General features: G+C 39.4%; 1 protein-coding gene and 2 long non-coding RNA genes across 8 annotated transcripts in view; 2 read left to right on the top strand and 1 right to left on the bottom strand.

Annotated features, from left to right (window-relative positions):
• The window catches only part of LOC139973966 (microfibril-associated glycoprotein 4-like), a 117,869-nt gene that overhangs the window by 20,815 nt on the left and 75,004 nt on the right, over positions 1 to 22,050 (top strand). For 3 of the 6 annotated variants that reach the window (XM_071980862.1, XM_071980866.1, XM_071980865.1), the window contains exons 3-4: positions 7,518 to 9,073; positions 12,195 to 12,500. The exons of 1 other annotated variant lie outside the window; for it this stretch is intronic. In XM_071980862.1, the coding sequence (XP_071836963.1) occupies positions 7,518 to 9,073; positions 12,195 to 12,500 (1,862 nt within the window). Of the gene's footprint in view, positions 1 to 7,517; positions 9,074 to 12,194; positions 12,501 to 15,119; positions 15,400 to 16,679; positions 19,787 to 22,050 lie in introns of those variants that run through there. 2 more of the 6 variants (XM_071980864.1, XM_071980863.1) reach the window with 2 other exon arrangements.
• LOC139973843 (uncharacterized) lies at positions 288 to 3,681 on the bottom strand. The gene is made up of 3 exons (XR_011795337.1): positions 3,310 to 3,681; positions 2,829 to 2,895; positions 288 to 2,434 (listed from the first exon to the last, which is right to left on the bottom strand). It is a non-coding gene; the product is annotated as an uncharacterized lncRNA (long non-coding RNA).
• Positions 3,880 to 6,537, top strand: LOC139973842 (uncharacterized). The gene is made up of 3 exons (XR_011795336.1): positions 3,880 to 4,406; positions 5,534 to 5,760; positions 6,097 to 6,537. It is a non-coding gene; the product is annotated as an uncharacterized lncRNA (long non-coding RNA).

Genomic DNA, 22,050 nt, shown 5'->3' with positions numbered 1-22,050 from the left:
AAAACTAACGTATACAATTGTCGGGATACGGCCAATTGGAGTTCGATTTAGCACCTTAGCTTACTAATTACCCGGTATAGCATATTTAAGGTATAAAGAACTGAAAACCCTGTCCGTATTAAGCTGCTGAAAATTTCCATAGCAACGTCCCTGAATGAAAAGTATGGTATACCATAAATCCTTACAAATATAATGATGGTCTCAAGCAGTACATTGTGCGTTGAACTTTCTAGTTAATCAACCATGGAGGAGGTATTTATAATTTATTACCAAGATCCATTCGTAACCCCTACCAAAAGGGTTACTTCGCTGCGCAGTCGCTGCGACTTCGCTGCGAAGGAATTCCTTCGCTACAAGACTTCGCAGTACTTCACTTTTACTGTGACTTTGCCGTAACTTCGCGACAGCAGAAATATTACTTCGCCGCAGGGTTTTGCTCCTGCGACTAGTCGCAGCAACATCGCAGCAAAGGAATATGACTTCGCAGGAGGCGCATCTTGTTGTAACTGGTCGCAGCTACTTCGCGGCAAGGAAAGTTACTTCGCAGGAAAGGCCTTGTTGTTGCAACCAGTCGCAGCTACTTCGCGGCAAGGAAAGTTACTTCGCAGGAAAGGCCTTCTTGTTGCAACCAGTCGCAGCTACTTCGCGGCAAGGAAAGTTACTTCGCAGGAAAGGCCTTCTTGTTGCAACCAGTCGCAGCTACTTCGCGGCAAGGAAAATTACTTCGCAGGAAAGGCCCTCTTGTTGCAACCAGTCGCAGCTACTTCGCGGCAAGGAAAGTTACTTTGCAGGAAAGGCCTTCTTGTTGCAACCAGTCGCAGCTACTTCGCGGCAAGGAAAGTTACTTTGCAGGACATATGCAGGCCTTCTTGTTGCAACCAGTCGCAGATACTTTGTGTCAAGAAATAATCACTTTACAGAAAGGTACCATTCCTGCAACTAGTTGTGGGAACTCAAGTTATTACTGCATGATCATGATTCATGGGCAGGTTTCCCTTCTGTAATTAGCTGTATTTACCACACAGTGAGACAGCTTTCATAGTGCAGCATAATGAAGCTCATAGTGCAGCGGTTCTGCAGTTAACTTATCTTTACAACAAGGAGAAACTTACATACAATCTTACAGACTCAAACTCTACACAAACCAAACAGATATCACACATTTTTTAGGATTTCTTTTTATTGGTTTCAATTAAAGAGCCATCATCTTTTAAATGTTTTAACTTTTCCTGTAGGAATAGAAAATATGTGGTACCACTGAACAAACTGTAATGGTTACAACATGAGGAGAGCTGGCACATTAGAGATTATGATTTCTGTACTTTAATTCAAATAGGTTACTGTAACATCAAGGCTTATAGATCAGCAATTAAAAAATTACTGATCTTTTCATTTCTTTTAATTCGTACAGGAAACCCACAAATAACACTAAGCAATGCAAATTATTAAATCTTTAGAATCTTAAAAGTAATCTCAAAACTCTGAGAACAAAACTCAGGAAGATTCTTATTCATAATTCTACCAAACTTCACTGTAGTTTCTGTTAATCAATTTATAGGTTTGAGTTAATAGGTTTAAAATGTTAATCAGGTTCTTAAAATTTGGAAAGTCATTGAGAAACAATCCATACTTACCTTAAATCTATGCTGAATTTTATCTACAAAACCAGGATGCTGAAACAAGTTTTGAATTTGAGGCTCTAGTGTTACATTGATGAATTTGTTCTTCTCAAAGTCAATTGTCATCCTGTATATATTACAGTACGTTGGTCTGGCCATCTTCAACAGAGCTAAAACAGGACCCACAGTAATAATACTTTTGCACTGGTGAATCTGCCTTTTCAAAATAGTTCTTAAACTTATAAAGACTACCAAGGGCAGAGTGAGTTTCCATACAATGGAGACTAATTAGTGCTAGCATATCAGACAGCTGGACATCAGTGATGGAATGCATAGTTGCAAATGTGAGTATCAGAAGAAGACTTGTTTCTACTGTCATCCAATGTCCTCTATAGTTGTATGAACCACTCCTGGACTCTGTCTCTGACTCTTCATCATCTTCCAAAGGTGAAGCATCACAGGTATCAACGGGCTCACCCAACGTATCCTCCCACTTATCAGAAATGTGACCATCTTGGTCAAGAGTTGCCTGTCAGTTTGTAATGTTCACTTACTTCCATTGCTAAAGGTATAGATGATGGGTGGATAATTGTTGTGGGACTTTCATCAGTGCACTGATAATCTGGCTTCAAGCATTCTACAAAGGATGATGAGCCACCTTCAGTTTTGCCAGCCATATAAAATTCAGATACTGCAGGGCTGGAGTAAAAGCTACTGACTGAACATTGGATGAAGCTGGTATTTCTCTTCTACGTGGTTGGTTGTACCAAGTAGGCCTCATGAGTTCACTCTGAAATCAGGAGTAACACTGGGCTCTGAAAATAATATATGAAATGAAGTTAATCCCTGTCAAATTTAAATAATGCAATGGGGTGTCATATTATATGCGCAATGAAGTGTCAATGTTCAGCTTAATTTTGACATGACGCAACTATCCTGGGGGTGTGAGGTGCATCATACAGTTGATAGGTGCATTAGGCCTAATAGCAGACACCACATGTTATGATTAAAACGCAGAGTTTATTGACTGAGACATAAAGCCAGGGCTAAGGTTGTGAATTCATGCTGTTTAATCTAGCACATCATGTCTGCAGGGGGGGGGGGGGGCTGTTGACTGGCGTGATTATCATTCCGACTTGCTGTGGCCATTGACCCACCAACAGGCTAATTTCGATTGCTGACTAGGCTTTGTATAGGAATTGTACTCACCAATATTTGTTTGCTGGAAATAGTTTGCTGTAAGTTCATTCCGAGTCGTTGATTTTTGAGAGTAGATCTACAGGGAAGAAAGGGTACAATGACACTGTAGGTGTAGGCACAGACATAAGTAATCAGTATATGCAGCCAATGGATACTACTTTAATCTTTAATTATCAGAGTTAGTAAAATACTCTTAGACCTAGGCTACTACTTACAAGCATTGTAGTACCACTACTAGGCCTCGCCCTAACTGTAGCATAACATAGACTTGACCCTCCTAGCCTATAGGCTATTTCTGTATCGATACTCTCCTACACTGACTGTGCATAAAGGCATATAGTAGCCTTACTCATAAGCCCCCCTACTAACTAGTAGTAGTACTACCACACTAGCCTAGATTGAGCGTTACTAGAATTAGTATTCAAGTAGTTCGATGGGATCGTTATTACTTGGCTTGACATCTCCAAATAAAAAATGATTAACCACTTACTCCATCATGTATATCAATCGAATGCTGCAGCCTGCCGGGAATGATAGTAAAATAAATATAGACCGAATAGTGACTGTACTACTACTGTAGTATAGTGAGTGTAAAATTATTTTTCACGTCTCGTGCAACTGCTCATGATACTACTACCAGCACGGGAACTTCTACGACGATTGTTGTGTGAATTTGAAGTAAACAAGTCTACACAACAGGTTACTGTTTTTTTTTTGTCCATACAATCATATAGGTAGGCTGGTTTCAACCAGGTTTAAGTACGCAGTAACAAGTTGCTAGAAAGGATCTGATAAAAGGTGATATACTTACAACATCTCGTACAGTTTGACAAAGGGATACTGAATCGAGTTGGTTTTAATGTCTGGATGCGTGATTCCTTTAAAAAATTATACTCCATTTCATTCATTTTTCATCCACACGATTGAATTTACATCATAACCAACAACGTAAAAATGTACAAATTGAGTCAGATGTTGTCTATTAAGATGATTGGCCAATCAGAAACTGCGAAGGCTTTCGATTGCGTAACAATTCATCTTTCAAATACAATACCGGCTGTATCGACATTCTGGTTCTCTAGCTCTCTCGACTTTTAGGTTTCGTACATGAATTCTTTATTAAAATTCTTTACGAAATACTCAATATTTTGGACCATTGTTCTGTGGAATATATTTATATTTTTGAACAGAAATCGAGATTTTCTGTGACTTTGTTAACGTTTTTACTTTGCTAGGTTTTCACGTTACCTGACTGAGTAGCCTAACTTAAACTTAGTGCGTGGGTTACTGTTAGTATTGGTGTAACGAAACAAACCTAATCCAGCCTTCTTGCTTTTGCACAACTCTTAACGTCGAAAAAAATGCAATTTTCAAAAGACGAAGTGGATACAATTGCTAGGGATCTTGGGCTGCCATCTTCGCTTGGAGGTGATTGCAAGCATATCTGCCTTTTCTGGTTGATAAACAGTCAATTTGGTGTACAGTAGCCAATGGATGACGAGGGACAAATCTCAATGGCCTTTGGGGGAAAATTCCGGGCATTTTATACAGCTTCAGAAACATATGATGCATCGTTTGCCTATGGTGGTAAGTTCCAGTAAGCTAAAGGATATAAATCGACTATAGCCTTGCTAAGCCTAGGCAGTATAGTTAAGCATACAGTATTTTAGCAGAACACTAGTAGGCTAGGCCTAGGCGGCATGCATCACTATTATCACTTCAGGGACTCTTTTACAGTATTTCAGTGCAAAGAATCCTGAAGTTAACTTTAAATGTTGAAGCCTATAGCATGCCTGCTTGGAATGTAATTTGCCCATGTCTAAAGGGGTATAACTAAGCTACTGTAACTAGTTGATTAAATTCACTATCAATCTAAGTTCCAGTTCCAAACAAACCAGCCAGTGAACTTTTTAATTGGAACCATGGTTCAACCACAGATATAGCACAAACCAATTGAGTCTGTATTGTCTTTATATGACAGATGTGAAATGGGATAAATATGCTATGCCAAATATTGAAACTGTGTGTTCCTCTAAGATGTGAAGATATTGCCTGTGTTTCTGTTGTGGTGGACCCTAAAGAGTGATTAAATAAAGAGTGTATGATTCACGATACTAGATCCAATACGTTTTTTTTAGTTAAATTGAAGTTTGCAAACTGAGCACTTGAGTTTTCTTAAAATGTAAATGAAAATATCTTACAGAAAGAGAAAGTTCTTCAGTGGTTTCCTGATATCCGCAAATTTTCTCTCAACATCTTCCTTGAATAGTCATTCAATCTTCGCCGATCTTCCTTGAATAGCCAGTTATAAGCCAAACACAAGTTTGGCGTATTTGTTTATTAATCTTGCATATAAATGAGTCAACAGCACCAAATGTGAAAGTCCCAATTGTTGATATCTGAAACTAGATTGAGCTGTATGCATGGAATACCCACCCTCAGGATCACTCCATTTTTAAGGGAAGGCTGGCACTTGAGTTTTGATCAAGCTAAAAACGTCTTGACATAGATATCAGTGAGAACAGATCAACAGATTCTGCTCAGAATTCTCTTGCTATATTTCTTAACAGAAATTGGGTTGATGAGTGTTAGGGTTGAGGCGTGTTTAAGTGTCCAGAAGTGGTATTCCAAAAATGCCATGAATAATATGTTTAATTTGCAGAGATCCAGATTGCTTCTAATCAGTTTGTTGTTATTTTTTTTCTTTCTTTTAGGTCATTTTGAGTGATAGGGAGGATGCGTCACCACATTTGGAGAGACTTGTCAACTGCAATGTTGCCATACCAGCTGCTTGGCATACTACCCTTCTCTCCAAGTCTCAAATCTAAGGCTTTTCTTGTAAAGAAAATGATGGATGGTTTCTTTGAGCCACAAGATATGTCAAAGGGGAACAATTCATCTGTGGTAAAGCTGTTTCCCCTGCAGATGGAAGCTATTAGATGTAAGTTGGCAGAATTCCCACATATTTTAAAGGAGGTTAGGTAGTTGACAAAAAAACATTTGACATAAATTCTGTACAGCTTCCTCCCAAATCAGCTGTAAATATACATAATGCAAATATTTCCTGTGAAACTGGCACTTCAGTTTCCTTGCTTGTATAAGGAAGGATCTGGAGAGTAATGGCTAAGCATAGAGAAAAGACTAATAATTACTCTCAAATTTCATATCCACAATGAAAAAACTCAGCAATTCCATGAGTATTGAATAATGATAAATTGAAGAGGATACTTATTGGTATTTGTCATTAACCTGAGGGAAATTTGCCTTTCTTCTCCAGTGTATGGTGGCAGTGTACTGAAGATCTATGCTGATGTCACAGGCAATCAACAGCAAGTGCAGCAGAGCCAGGAGACTGATGAAGAAACTGAAGTGATGCTGGCATGTAGGGGATAATGGGAGGGGGGGCAGAGGTAAATTAGAGTACACAGTAATAATATAAGAAGTTTTACAATTAAGAGTATAGAACTAAAAATAAAGTAGTTTGGACCTACAAAGTTCTTCTGTCTTATTATTGTTGCAAGCACCTCTCCAGGAAAGTCGCCGCAAGCCCCTTTCCTTGCGAAGTCGCAGCAAGCTCCTTTCCTGCGAAGTAGCCGCAACCCCCTCTCTTGCGAAGTCACCACAAGCCCCTCTCCAGCGAAGTCGCCGCAGGCCCCTTTCCGGCGAAGTCACCGCAACCCCCTCTCCGGCAAAGTCGCCACAAGCCTCATTTGCATGTGAAAAGTGAAGTCGCGGCGAGGTTGCTGCAAGCCACTCTCCGGCGAAGTTGCTGCAAGCCCCTTTCCTGCGAAGTCGCCGCAAGCCCCTTTCCTGCGAAGTCGCTGCAAGCCTTTTTCCTGCGAAGTCGCCCGGGACCCTTTCCGGCGAAGTCGCCGCAACCCCCTTTCCGGCGAAGTCGCCGCAAGCCTCATTTGCATGTGAAAAGTGAAGTCGCGGCGAGGTCGCCGCAAGCCTCTCTCCGGCGAAGTCGCCGCAAGCCCCTTTCCTGCGAAGTCGCTGCAAGCCCCTTTCCTGCGAAGTCACTGCAGGCCCCTTTCCGGCGAAGTCACCGCAACCCCCTTTCCGGCGAAGTCGCCACAAGCCTCATTTGCATGTGAAAAGTGAAGTCGCAGCGACTGCGCTGCAACTAGTTGCTGCGAAGTCGCTGCAACTGGTCGCGGCAAGGGCCTTTTTTCGACAGGGGAAGACTTAGATTAAACTGATGGGTTTTTGTTCTTTACTTCATGTAAGGGGGTATGCAATACTCTTCCGTGTAGAGTGAGAAAACGTAAAATAATGAGCAAATATTGCATGGACTCGGGTGTAGTTCTTTCATGTTTCATGGATATTGTTTTAATAATCGTAGTTCTTGGTATGTTAAAGATGACACGGAACATTGTTTCATTGGTGCTTCAAACTATTAATAGTTTTCATGTGAGTGATCTAACCATAAACGTGTTACACTTAAACCTAACATTCACATGGCAAAGATACTATTCTTATCATCTCACGTTAGGCTTATGGATCACGTGATCATTTGTCCTTAGTATAACTGTAAAACCAACCAGGTGGTTGCTATGGGAAAACCTATACAACTACCATTGTTTAAAAGAAGAAGAAAAAGTTAAAGAAAAACTTGGCAGTATCCACGATAAGAAAGGGTTTATGAATGAAGTAACAATATCACTTTTGTTTTTCATCCACTCAATAATCATACAGACAGGCATGACACCGACTCCTCCCCAAGCGACACCATCTTCACTTCAACTGACACCCCCTTCACTTCAACTGACACCACATCCTCCCTAATCGAGACCACCTCCACTTCAGGTGCCATCATACCCTCATCAACTGACATCTCTTCTTCAGATGACACCGACTCCTCCCCAAGCGACACCATCTCCACTTCAACTGACACCCCCTTCACTTCAACTGACACCACATCCTTCCTAATCGAGACCACCTCCACTTCAGGTGCCATCATACCCTCATCAACTGACATCTCTTCTTCAGATGACACCGACTCCTCCCCAAGCGACACCATCTCCACTTCAACTGACACCCCCTTCACTTCAACTGACACCACATCTTCTCTAACCAAGACCACCTCCACTTCAGGTGCCATCATACCCTCATCAACTGACATCTCTTCTTCAGATGACACCGACTCCTCCCCAAGCGACACCATCTCCACTTCAACTGACACCCCTTCCACTTCAACTGACACCACATCCTCTCAAATCGAGACCACCTCCACTTCAGGTGCCATCATACCCACATCAACTTACATCTCTTCTTCAGATGACACCGACTCCTCCCCAAGCGACACCATCTCCACTTCAACTGACACCCCCTCCACTTCAACTGACACCACATCTTCTCTAACCAAGACCACCTCAATTCCAGGTGCCATCATACCCACATCAACTGACATCTCTTCTTCAGATGACACCGACTCCTCCCCAAGCGACACCATCTCCACTTCAACTGACACCCCCTTCACTTCAACTGACACCACATCCTCTCAAATCGAGACCACCTCCACTTCAGGTGCCATCATACCCTCATCAACTGACATCTCTTCTTCAGATGACACCGACTCCTCCCCAAGCGACACCATCTCCACTTCAACTGACACCCCCTTCACTTCAACTGACACCACATCCTCTCAAATCGAGACCACCTCCACTTCAGGTGCCATCATACCCACATCAACTTACATCTCTTCTTCCGTTGACACCGACTCCTCACCAAGCGACACCATCTCCACTTCAACTGACACCCCCTCCACTTCAACTGACACCACATCCTCTCAAATCGAGACCACCTCCACTCCAGGTGCCATCATACCCACATCAACTTACATCTCTTCTTCAGATGACACCGACTCCTCACCAAGCGACACCATCTCCACTTCAACTGACACCCCCTTCACTTCAACTGACACCACATCCTCTCAAATCGAGACCACCCCCACTTCAGGTGCCATCATACCCGTGTCAACTGACATCTCTTCTTCAGTTGACACCGACCTCTCCCCAGTCGACACCATCTACACCTCAACTGACACCATATCCACTTCAACTAACACCGACTCCTCACCAATCGACACCAGTTCAATTAACATCATCTCGTCTTACAATGACGAGTTTCATAATACCACTATTTCTGTCTGCGATGACGGGATGGTGAAATGTTACAATGGAAGTCGACTTGGCTGTGCGATGCTTGAGAAATGTGTATGTAATCTTACAACTGCAGACACCATCATTTCGGTGAGTTTTAAAAGTAATTAATTTATGAATGACATCGTGTTGATCTTCATTGAGGTTCAAAAACAAAACAAATGAATGAATAGGAGAGACGACTTTAAAAAAGAATAATCCCGAGGCAAAATGTGTTTTAGACTTATTCAAGAAAAGAACATATTTTAAACATCTTGATGAAATTTGCATTAAATTCCTTTATTTATCGTTTTCGAAACCCTTTTTGAAATTGAGGTGTTTTTTTTTATACCAAAAGTGATCATGAATGCAAACAGGTATGGTGCCATAGATTCACACACAGACCAATTTCTAATAGACTTTACACCTTCATTGAAATTTTCTTCAAACTATGGGTCGATTTAAGAACACATGACTTATATACAGCCATTTGAGGATATTGATTACATCAGATTCCCTATACAGAAAAGTTTGAACTCCAACCCAAGTTCAAGATGATAAATTTAAAAAAAGAATTAAAGGAAAAGAAAAAAAAACATTTGCTGTAGGTAAACAATTGTGCAACTATATATATATTTCATTTATTTATTTATTTGTTTGCCACAAAAGTACAAAGTGGAGGAAGTCTTCCATAAAGCTTAAAAGCTTAACAGTGTGGAAGACTCCCTGAAGAAAGAAAAGAAAAGAAAAGAAAAAACAAAATATATATATATGTGTATGAATACATACATAGATATAAGTACAAATTAAATGTTCAATATACATATATAGTAATTACATACAGGTATAATTTAGTTTTAGTCAGTAACTAGCTATTATTTCCTTACAAAACCACTTCTTAAAGGATGTGACTGACTTTTTACTCTTTAAATCGTTCATTAGAAGATTCCATGTTTTTGTTGCACGGTTTGTAGGCTTAAAGTTCCAATGGTGGTATTGTAGAGATTATAGTGGGCATGATTAACATGCCTCGTGTTATGATTATGTACATCTCTGTTACTGGTTAAAAAATTGTCAAAGGCAGCTGGTAGTAATCCATTCCAGGTCTTGTAGGCAAATAATGCAAGCTTAACTTTAATGAGATCGTGCAATTTTAGTAACTTGAGTTTCTTAAATAGGGGACTGGTGTGCTCACGTGGGGCTGAGTGTGTTATGTGGCGAATGGCTGCCTTTTGGAGTATTATAAGATTGTTAAGGTTGGTGTTGTATGTACCAGACCAAATAATGGAACAATAAGTGAGATGCGGGACAACCAGGGTCTGGTATAGTGTTCTGAGTATGTTTTCCATATAACATGTAAGAATTGCATGCACCTTTAAACATCAGGATAATGCCTCCCATTCTGTTCTCTTTTGTTTGCATTAGTTCAAAAAGAAATTGTGCTCTAGGCTAATAAAAAACAAAGGAAAACCAGTCGTCTGAAAACACACGGGTACTATGCTGAAATATCTACAGGATAAATTACGTTATTGTTTACTCGCACATGTTTGATTCGAAAATAACTAACTGTTGACCATATAGTTGAACGTTAAGCTATAATAAGTTCATTTGTGGTCTTGCTATACTAACGAAATTCTCCAAATTCTAGGCCTGATTTTAAAATGTGAATACCGTTATGAATTGAGAGAGGTGACATTTACTTTTTATCGAACAAAAGATAGCAATAAGCATTATCAAGTTTTGATAGTTTCATTATTATTTCTACTCACGAATTTTAATTAATTATTAATAATTTAAATATATTATATGACAATAGTATAATATAGAGACTGTTATAAACCAAAAGTGACTGGCATGCATAGGCGAAGGAGGCGGGGTGTGGGGGTGGGGGCTGGGAAGGGGATGCAGTCACCCAAACAAAATATTTTTGTGAAAATTCGGGCAATATGCTGAGAACTTTTCGGGCACCTACTGAAAGAAAAATAAATTGTAATGTGTTTTTCAATGGTTAAACTAATATTATTATGATCATGATTATTGTAACGACTTCCCCAAAAATTCTAACCAATTTGGAAGGGCAAATAAATTGTATGTAATTGGCATGTGATGTAATAACCGATGCATGCCTGTATGATATGCACATTAACATGTTGCGGGAAAAAATGTGGTTATATTTTTCGGGCAAGTCGTTGCAGCCCCCCCCCCCCCCCAAATCAAATTGGGCTCCTACGCCTATGCTGACATGTGATGAAGGCAGGGACGCGACCACCATGTTTGTTATGGGGGGGGGGGTGGGCAAGATGTTATGTCGTCCTAGGAAGGAGTCGGGGGCTGGGGTGATTTGATAAAAGTGAGGGCGCCGTAATGCAAAATGATGTTACTGTGTAAACACCTTTAAAGAAGCTTCAACTGTTAAAGTTGTACTTAAGTTATACATACATTTTAATTGTTTACCCAGTTTTTACTGAACGGTTATGATTTCTTGTTTGTAATATGCTGCCTATCTATGTGTGTGAGGGCTACCACATCCTAGGATGTTGGGGGGGGGGGCTTAACCCACTTAGATGTAAACGTGGTTCTGTCCTATGTAAGGGAGTTGTTGATTTCGAATAGTTGACATGTCCGTTGCGTGGTTAACCAACCATAAATACAGATCAAATTTAATCAACGTAGAGAGGGATGTAAAATTTGTTGCAGCAAGAGTAGGCTCATATGAAATTACCTTTACATGACCCATTAATCAAGAATACATTTACTCAAATTGCGCTAATTATTTTAAAACAAGAAAAAAGTTGACATGAGAATAGTGGCAATTATGTACCAGGGGGCAACCACGTCTACTTTTGGGGGAGGGTATTAAGGAGCTCAGCTGCCCCACCCCCTCCTACCCGTTCCCCCTACGGACAAAATATTAAAAACGAACAGTGATCAGTACATTCCCCCTCCCCCACCCCCGTGTGCAATCCCCCCGTTAGAAAATGGTGACTGATATCTGCGTCGACTGTCTGGAAAATCACCATATGCCTCCATAGTTATAAGTCGACGGATATATTTTATTATGCCCCCCTCCCATCCCTCCCCTCACCCTTCCTCACCTTCCCCCTACACTCCTTCATCACCACCTTCCCCCTCCCCTTCCCAGAAATGATAGATAATTAAAGATCTCTACGTGCGTTTGATAATTTAGAGTTAATAATTGGACTGTGCCGTTTTCGCCTCCTTCCTTTCTCAGTTTGGTGGGTTCTATGTCAACGATGACTGTACGCGCAGGGCTCGCTGTATCCATGGCAACGTCACTTGGGATGACGAATACTTTTGTAGCTCTAATGCAAAGTGTGAGGAAAGAGACAATGTTCGCCGATGTTACTGCGTGGGGGGTTACCATGGTGATGGAAAGACATGTACACGGCACACCAACTGTCAAGATGCATATAATGCTGGCAAAAGAGACGGTGGTACCTACATTATTAAACCAACTATCTGGCTTGGATCACCATTTCCAGTTTATTGTAACATGACTGACGGAGGAGGATGGACGGTAATCCATAACTGACCCTATTTCACATGTTTATTTCTATCAATGGCCTTTAATGAATTTAAAACAAAACGATTGGCTATATATATATATATATATATATATATATATATATATATATATATATATATATATATAATATATATATATACATATATATATACATATATATATAAATACATATATATATATGTATATACACATATATATATATATAAATAATATATATACATATATATAATATAATATAATATATATATATATATATATATAATTGAAATTGTAGTGAGTTGGAAAATCCAGAACAGTGAAAAATCTTCCAGACTCCACCGGGATTCGAATTTATTTTGGAAAACTGAAGTATGGTGTTGAACTATACTGCCTCACAATGTGACAGCGCTGATACAAAATGATTAATTACGTCGTGTGGGCAGTGCAGATCGGTCGGGAAATTTCTATGTTTATAACACTCCCCCCCCCCACACACACACAGACACATCATTAGGTTTTCATTTCCCTTTCAGTCTATTACCATGTATATAAGAGTACATAATTCTCCCCCCCCCCTCCTCCCTCCGCCGACGTCGGGCAGTTGTTAACATATTTTAGAAGAACTGTATTGAGAAGTTGCCCTTTTATTGAGAGACACTCAAAGACTTGAATTGGTGCCGTAGAATGTACAGAGAGTCCATTTTTGGTTTCGATGAAATCGTAACCTATGCATTCATGCAGGCGGAGAGTGTGTGTATGTATGTATGCGTGTATGTATGTATGTGTGTGTGTGTGTGTGTGACGCCTGGCTTGTAAACACGGTATCTCAAGTAGGGAAGCTTGGACCAATCTAATATTTGGTGTATATGAGTACCACATTTAGTAGATGTGCCCTATTTTTTGTGGTGCCTGTGAAGGTCACCAAAGGTCAGTTAGAGGCCAAAAACCAAAATATTAAAACAAGCAATAACTCCCATTGACAGGATCCGACATGGTTGATATTTTGGGACCAGTTGTGAATGGGGTAAGGGATCATTTCAAAACATAACGGTCATGTGATCCAAGGTCAACAAAGGTCAATCAGGGGTCAAAAACTAGTATTTTTGCAATAACTTGAGAACCAAATGTCCGTGAAGGTTGGGAGTAACGCTATTGTAATCAGGGAGTCGACCCGCATCTAGGTGACCTTTGACCTCAGGTTGACCTCCGGTGACCTTTATCAGTTTTTTGGGTTATTTGAATTTTCGTGGCCATAATCGGATCTCAAAGGTACCTTCCGATCAAAATGGTCCATAGTTGACCCCTGTGAGACCTTCGTGTGCGAAGTTATCAGAGGTCAATGTTTTTGTTTCTTAATAAGTACAGTTAGGATGGTCGCACAGACTTGTCATGTTGCTTTTTGGAATCAGCGTGTCAAACTACATCTGACCGCGAGGTCAAAAGGTCAAAGGTCAAATCTTAAAAAATATGCTCATTTTAGGAGATACGGGGCAAAAAAAAACAGAACAAAGATAAGTTTTAAAATTTGGTGACATATGATAGAGCTTTTTGTGCTGAATATAGGAAACTAACTCCCGCTTCAATCGGACGCCCAGTTCTCAAGTTATGAGGGGCCAAAGGTTGGTTTTGACACATTTCTAGCAATAACATTATGTGTGTACATTGTAGGCCAAACAAATTTTAGGATAGAGTGCACCTCATCAAGAGGAACATTTTTGATAAAAACCATCAGGTCATCCAAGGTCATTCAAGGTTGATTATGTGCAAAAAACTGCCCGCTTATGCTAATTTTTGCAACAACTTCTAGTCACGAAGTCTGACATGGCTGGTATATTAGGACGAGTTGTGAATGGAGTAGGGACACATTTTCAAAAATAACCGTGATGCGATCCAAGGTCACCAAAGGTCATTTATGGGTCAAAATGTGTTTTTTCCTGATAACTTGTGAAACTACCACTGACAAGGTTGAGAGTTACGCTATTTTTAATACAATAGTCGAACTGCATTTTGGGTGACCTTTGACCTCAGGTTGACCTCCAGTGACCTGTATTAGCTTCTTTCAAGTTGATTCTTTGAAGTTTCTTGGGCATATTCCAAGCTAACTTGTCCATAAGTGGACTTCTCTGCAACCCTAATGTGCGAAGTTATTAGAGATTTGGTTTTGTTTTGTAATACTTGGTGCGTGGATTCATAACATTGAGTACAAGAACCCTATTGCTTTTGATGGAGGTGTGTTTAACCACGTAGAGTAGACTGGCCTGTGTTAGCATGCCATAGTGTTATTGTAACAGCTAGTTCTGGTTATACTAACAAGCAGAAGTCTAGTGCATTGAGGTCATCGAAACCTCAATGCATTTTGCATTCTGGTATAGACTACGGCTCTGGTTTCGGGACGTTTTGAGGTGATTTTGCGGTTTCCTTGCTCAAGACAAAGTCACATGCCACATTCTCATTCCATTAAACCCTCTTCCGTCGCCTATGAATTTATGTATCATTTTGGGTTATGTTACCAAAGTATGTTGGAAGGCGAATACGTGTATTTCCTACAAAAAGATTCCCAACATTGTGACTCCTCTGAAGTTTTGGGAAAATTGTTATACTCCGATATGTAAGTCTCTCTGTTTGTTGTAGGTGTTTCAACGTCGTGTTGATGGTTCCGTTGATTTTTATCGTAACTGGAAGAGCTATAAAGAAGGCTTTGGTAAGCCGGATCATGAGTTCTGGTTGGGTAATGACAAGCTGTATCACCTCACCAATCAAGGTCTCTACACACTCAGGATTGATCTGGTGGACAGGGAAGGAACTCAATACTACGCTAAATATGACCTGTTCCGCATAAACGATGAAAATGACAAGTACCGACTGTCTGAGCTGGGAGCTTTCAGCGGGACAGCAAGAAACAGTGGCAATGGTGAGTTAAATATGTGCTTGTACATGACCTCTGTACTGATAAAATTAGAACCTTCTGTTTAGAAGCGTTATTTCTCCAGAAATGTATGTTATGTATGTTAGCAATTATTACACAGTTAAAGTGTCATCATAGATATATAAATGGATGGATGGATGGATGGATGGATGGATGGATGGATGGATGGATGGATGGATGGATGGATGGATGGATGGATGGATGGATGGATGGATGGATGGATGGATGGATGGATGGATGGATGGATGGATGGATGGATGGATGGATGGATGGATGGATGGATGGATGGATGGATGGATGGATGGATGGATGGATGGATGGATGGATGGATGGATGGATGGATGGATGGATGGATGGGTGGGTGGGTGGGTGGGTGGGTGGGTGGGTGGATGGATGGATGGATGGATGGATGGATGGATGGATGGATGGATGGATGGATGGATGGATGGATGGATGGATGGATGGATGGATGGATGGATGGATGGATGGATGGATGGATGGATGGATGGATGGATGGATGGATGGATGGATGGATGGATGGATGGATGGATGGATGGATGGATGGATGGATGGATGGATGGATGGATGGATGGATGGATGGATGGATGGATGGATGGATGGATGGATGGATGGATGGATGGATGGATGGATGGATGGATGGATGGATGGATGGATGGATGGATGGATGGATGGATGGATGGATGGATGGATGGATGGATGGATGGATGGATGGATGGATGGATGGATGGATGGATGGATGGATGGATGGATGGATGGATGGATGGATGGATGGATGGATGGATGGATGGATGGATGGATGGATGGATGGATGGATGGGTGGATGGGTGGGTGGATGGGTGGATGGACCTCGAATTTTAGAGGTGGAATATTTGCATCCTTGACGCTGACACCCATGACATCATAAGTTCTGCTTAAATCTTCAATAGTGTAGATTAAATCTACTAGATTTCACCATTACAAAAAATTAACATTGTATAAATCAAGAAAAAAAACAATGAAGCAGGTGTGGCTTGATGACGTCATAGTTAGACATGATCCAGTCTCCAGCCTTGTGTCCTTTATCTTTACAATTTTTCCATAGCAATTTTGTGATTTTCACTATTTTGCCACGGTTTGGTTAATAGTTTCCTTACTGTGGTCTAGGTTTCTCCCTCACCCACCCCCCCCCAACCCCCTCTCTCAATCTTTCTCATTTCTTTCTTAAACTCATTTAATATTTCTTCTTCTTTTGTGCGTGCTAACAGGGAAGGATGCTCTTCACCATCACATGAACCAAGCATTTAGTACTCACGACCGAGATAATGATGGCTTTTGGAATAAAGACTGTGCACGTGTAAGACATGGTGGCTGGTGGTACGACCATTGTTGTACGGCCAATCTCAACAGTGATTATAACGTTAACCACATTACATCCTCTAAGGAATGTTGCGGTGGAAAAACCTCTGTCTGTTGGAAATACCTATCTGGCCCCGACCATAATCTCAAATACACGGAGATGAAGATTCGACCAGTATAATATATAACATTCGTACCAATACCGTTATGTATCATTCTATGAAGAAAAGAAGGACGGTTGATCAAAATGATTTTGTTTCCTTAATACTATTCAACTTAATCACATTATAGCTAACATTTCACGGGCTATAATCGACGGTCGTTGGGCAAATCTTCTTGTTTGTATAAAGATAAAAAAAATTACTAAACTTTTTGACGTTTTTTCTCATCTGAAAAAAAAAAAATGTTGACAGAGTGCTGACTTTTTATTTCGAAAATTCTACGCTTTTTACGGCTATATTTAGTGACGTTTTGTCAATCTTGAGATATCTTATCAAAAGTGTTCGATATTTCATCGCAAACTTTTGACATTTCATACCAACATCGTGACGGTTTGATGTGAAAATTTTGGACCTTTTAGCCACGGCGTCAATCCCAATTGAAAAGAGTGGGGGGGGGGGCATAAATGACTGAACAAGGATCAAATTGAAGGAGTGTGCGCGTGGCTAAGCGCCTTAGTGCAAGGCCTTTATCGGGACAATGAATGTGGTCCAAGGGCGAAGCCCGGCGGGGGGTCCAGAGGCGGACACACATCCAGATTTCTGCAAAGTTGCTTCTGTTTGGTCCCTGAATTTGATATGCCAGTCATCAATATATAGTAACAAAAGTCACATCTGACGAGTGATAAGACTTACATTAAGACAGACTTATATATTTAACATCAGGGTGTAACTTAGGGTCTTTTTCATGATTAATAACATTGAAGCCTAAAGCAAAAACGGAAACATTCTTAAAGTTTGCACACAAGAATAACATCATCTTGTTATATACAGATGTCTACAACATGCACACATATGGTATCATGGCACATTTAAAACACACTATTGGGTATCTGGGTATTGCTAACCAAACTGAACGCACAATATTACATTGACATGTAGTGTTATATTGTTATAACAAAACATACCATAAAATATGAAAATATTATACTGGAAAGAAAATTAGCGAATGCTGCAGGCTTTCAATATCTGCTGACTTAGCATATAGCCTAAGCGGCTTATGGGCGCGGCTCCTCATTTAAATTACGCTATCATTAAAATCATTTATTCTTATTTCAACCAAGTTGAAAATTTATATCTCTCACAGGTGGGGGTGGGGGGGGGGGGTTGAGCAGATGAGATTAAATTATTATCAACTACTAATTTCATAGCACAATGTTTGAGCTCCTGTTATGCGATACACGAGTCATTTTGAGCCTGATATGGGCCTAGCGCCTACGCGAGTCAGTCACTAAACCTTGGGGTACATTGATATTGTGCCCCCCCCCCCATTACCCTTCATAAAGTGGGGGACATGCTCCCTGTCCCCCTCCCAATGATTGACGCCCCTGCTTTTAGCTCCAAATGTTCCTCCTTTTCTCTCTCTTTCAATTTTGACTTGTTTCTTCGACATTTTAACGTTTATCACAAGTGTCCCTATACGTGTTGTTTAAACATTTGGACAAATTATCTCGACATTTACATGTTTTAACTATAAAATTTCAACATTTTAATCTGGAAATTTTGATATTGTATAATAAATTTGCGACGGTTTACAAAAAAAAAAAAAAAATGGCGTTCTAGATCGAAATTAGTTTTTCTTTTATCTCAAAATTCCGATGTGTGAACCCCAAATTTCAACGTTTTATCATAAAATCTCAATATTTTATGCCTTTATTAGATGTTTTATAACAAGAAAAAAAAATAATAATCACAAAAAAATGCGAAATTGTTTTACTTTAACATCACGGCTCGGGCATACCAAAATGACATATAACGGAAACCAGATGGGTTATCCTACAACATTATAGAACATCAACGCCAAAGGTCACGTGATCAGAGGAGGTCGCTGGACAAACTTGTCTGAAATTGTGCGAACTCCTCCCAAAACGTAAACCTCATGATGGTACCCCCCCACCCTCTTCCCCTTTCTTTGTCACCGCAGTGCAAGTATGGCGCATGAAGACGTTTCGCAACTAGTTGAATGAGTAGAACCAAACTGCAGTTCCCACCCTGTAGGCAGAGATATCAAATCCACGAATGACTTCACTAAAGCAGTTATTTTGAATGGGTCAATAGTAATAAATATGTTTCCTAGCCGTATGAGTGTCATTTTACTAAAGTACATAAATTGCTGCGCGTGGTCACTTAGGCATAGGCCTATACTTCATTTGTAAGAATAACCAGAGGTTATGGAAGCAATCTCCGTTTTTTTTTTTTACTTATTTGTTTAGCCTACGCCGTAGCATGGTTCACTCGTCGCCTGCACCTTTGAAAATGTCTCCTTTCTTAATATATATGAACACATAAAAAATTAAATTTGGTAACTGATAATATCTGCTACGAAAGCAAATACTGAAGAAAAATAAGACATCAGTTATAATATATCGTTATAATATAATCGTTATAATATATCATTGTTAGATTTACCATTGTGACCCATAGCTTATAATTATATAGTCTATGAATTTGTTTGACGGTGAGCGTCGGTTTATGAAATAAAAGTCAAAAGTTAATGAAACTGAGAATATTAGTTTCTATGGTTACTAGTTTATTTCAATATGCTATGACGAAGAAACGACAATACCCTTCTTTAAGTATAGGCTAATTAACACACTGTAATACTGATTGACTTCTTCTCATTATTATTTTTCGCTCCTGTGCAGCTATTATTATCTTAATAAAATCGTAAACAACGTGGAAAATATTATTTCTTTCCATATTTGCCGGCTACGCTTTCTCCCTTTTTATCTTAATTTGGGGATTTGGTTAAACTGTTCATTTGCTGTATGTAGATATAGAATAAATGGATTTATGTATCCTGTTTTTGTTTTTTTGTTTTTTTGCTTTTGTGTTTTTGGTTGTTTCCATTTTGAAGACAATCCAGTTGGGAACTCTTTTTACAAAAATTATGATCCCTAGAGAAAGGCATTACGTTTTCACTTAATGTAATTAAATAGTTGAAATTATTGTCATAAGCATTTCGTGCTAGTAAATTTGTTGTAGTGATACTTTGGGCTGAGTCGTATACAGTTAAGGCAACACTTTGGGTTGTTTGTGCTACAATCTGCCCATCGTTGTACCATATATTTGAAAGAATTGGAAACATATTTTTCTTCATTAACATTTGTACAACCGCTATCCAAAACGCCCCTCTTGAATTTTCAAGGTATTGGTAGGCCTATAGTTAAAACATTTCTCAGTTTGTACCTTGAGCAGAGAGTCCTGACAACTCCTAGACATGAGTAGACTTGAAGCAAACAGGTGTAACGTCATAGTTGCAAACTGGCAGCAAAACCTTTATAATTTTCACTTTTGTGGTTTTGATCTTGCCATGGGTTGGACAGGGTTCCACCTTTTGCTTCATAGTGGATGGGAAGCTACCATTACTGCCAATTAAATGTAGCGATATTATTCGAAATTACATCATTATTAAAGGAAAACATAAACCATTCAAATGTTTGCATCATGTTCACATTTATTATATGCAAACCATGTTAACTACATTATGTTGTTATCCCGAAAATGAAACATAGGAGTCCAATATAAAATTTACCAGAATACTTCAAATAAATTATATATTTATATATATATATATATATATATGTATATATATATTTATATATATATATATATATATAAATTTTATATAAAGCTTCCGCTTCAATCACAAACATAATTTTTTTAATTCCGCGTGGACTACACTTTATAGAAGCACGGTCGGACCACGGCAACACAGGCCTAGAGCTATCAGTCTATATACCATCAGTTTCTACAATAACACTCATCTGTCATCCACCCCTCCCCCCCCCCTCCATCTAGAAAATGTATAATAATCACAATCATAAATGAACAAGTAATGAAAACAAGTAAATAAAACCCGCTGGTTGTTCCCGGTAGAATTTTATTCCTAGGTTGGGAACCTCTGCTCTAGGAAGGCGAAAATCGCATCATCAGTGACGAAAATTAGGTAAAAATCATTGCAAATTAAACAGAATAATACATAAGAAAAAAACTGTAAGATATTATGACGAAACAGCAATGAAGTTTCTAGTGTTAGATCATATGAACAGCACAGGACATATTGTGTTGCCATTGATGGGAAGCGGGGGGGGGGGGGTTGTACAAAAATTGAAATTTGATGATGTAGACCTATAAAAGTCACTGCTACGGCAGTCCAGGTTGTACGTCTATGTATTTCTAAATTTGTAGGATGACATATTTTGTCAAATTAATTAAAGCGGCTAACCTATATAGTCTAACGCCGATACTATTAGGTCATACCCTAAGATGCCACAAAAGACTCAATTTATGGACAACGAGAGACATTTTAAAGGTCTACGGGCACCTATGAACAACATTATCCTAAGCACTCTAATAGGCATTAAAAATCATGAAAATAGCTGCAACTCCCATCAAAATCCATCAAAAATGGACAATTTTAGACAGTCTTTTCTCAAGTCTAGTTTTATTTATGAATACACGTTAGTTAATTATGCATATTGCTGAATGTTAAGGGACTGACTGCCTAATTGTCTGTTATGTTATCCCTTTTCCATTCACAACCTTAGTTTCAAGGACACTGAACACTGGTTTGTGGGCCTAAGGAGATGTGTTGTCGTCTTTGAAAAGGAACATCACATTATTCAAGTGATTGTAATTAGGGGTTAACTTATTAATTGCTAAAATAAGAAATTTTGATGAGTGCAACACTTCACGTCATAGGTTTGCACTAATTTAATGGGTTTCCAAGATTTATGAAAACTTCAAATGTGTATATCTTGGAAACGAAAAGAGCTTTTCGAAAAAATATAAACAGATTTGGAATGAAATTATCACACACAACACATATACTGAATATGGGGCAAATTGGCTATATAGGTGTACGTAGTACTGGAAGGGGGCAAGTACCTGGGTTGTTCTTCACAAATATCTACTTCATATAAGACAAAGATGAAGTTTGGCTGTACATTTTAGTATATTTCGTCAAAATGTCATGAATCTGACAGTGATAGCATTTTCATTATTTCTAACCATCTTGAAAAAGTGTCAAAAATCTAAGAAAAGACATTTGGACAGAAAT

The sequence above is a fragment of the Apostichopus japonicus genome, chromosome 9 (genome assembly GCF_037975245.1).
Source record: "Apostichopus japonicus isolate 1M-3 chromosome 9, ASM3797524v1, whole genome shotgun sequence".
Taxonomy (NCBI): Eukaryota; Metazoa; Echinodermata; class Holothuroidea; order Aspidochirotida; family Stichopodidae; genus Apostichopus; species Apostichopus japonicus.
This window is presented reverse-complemented; position numbering and strand designations above follow the sequence as displayed.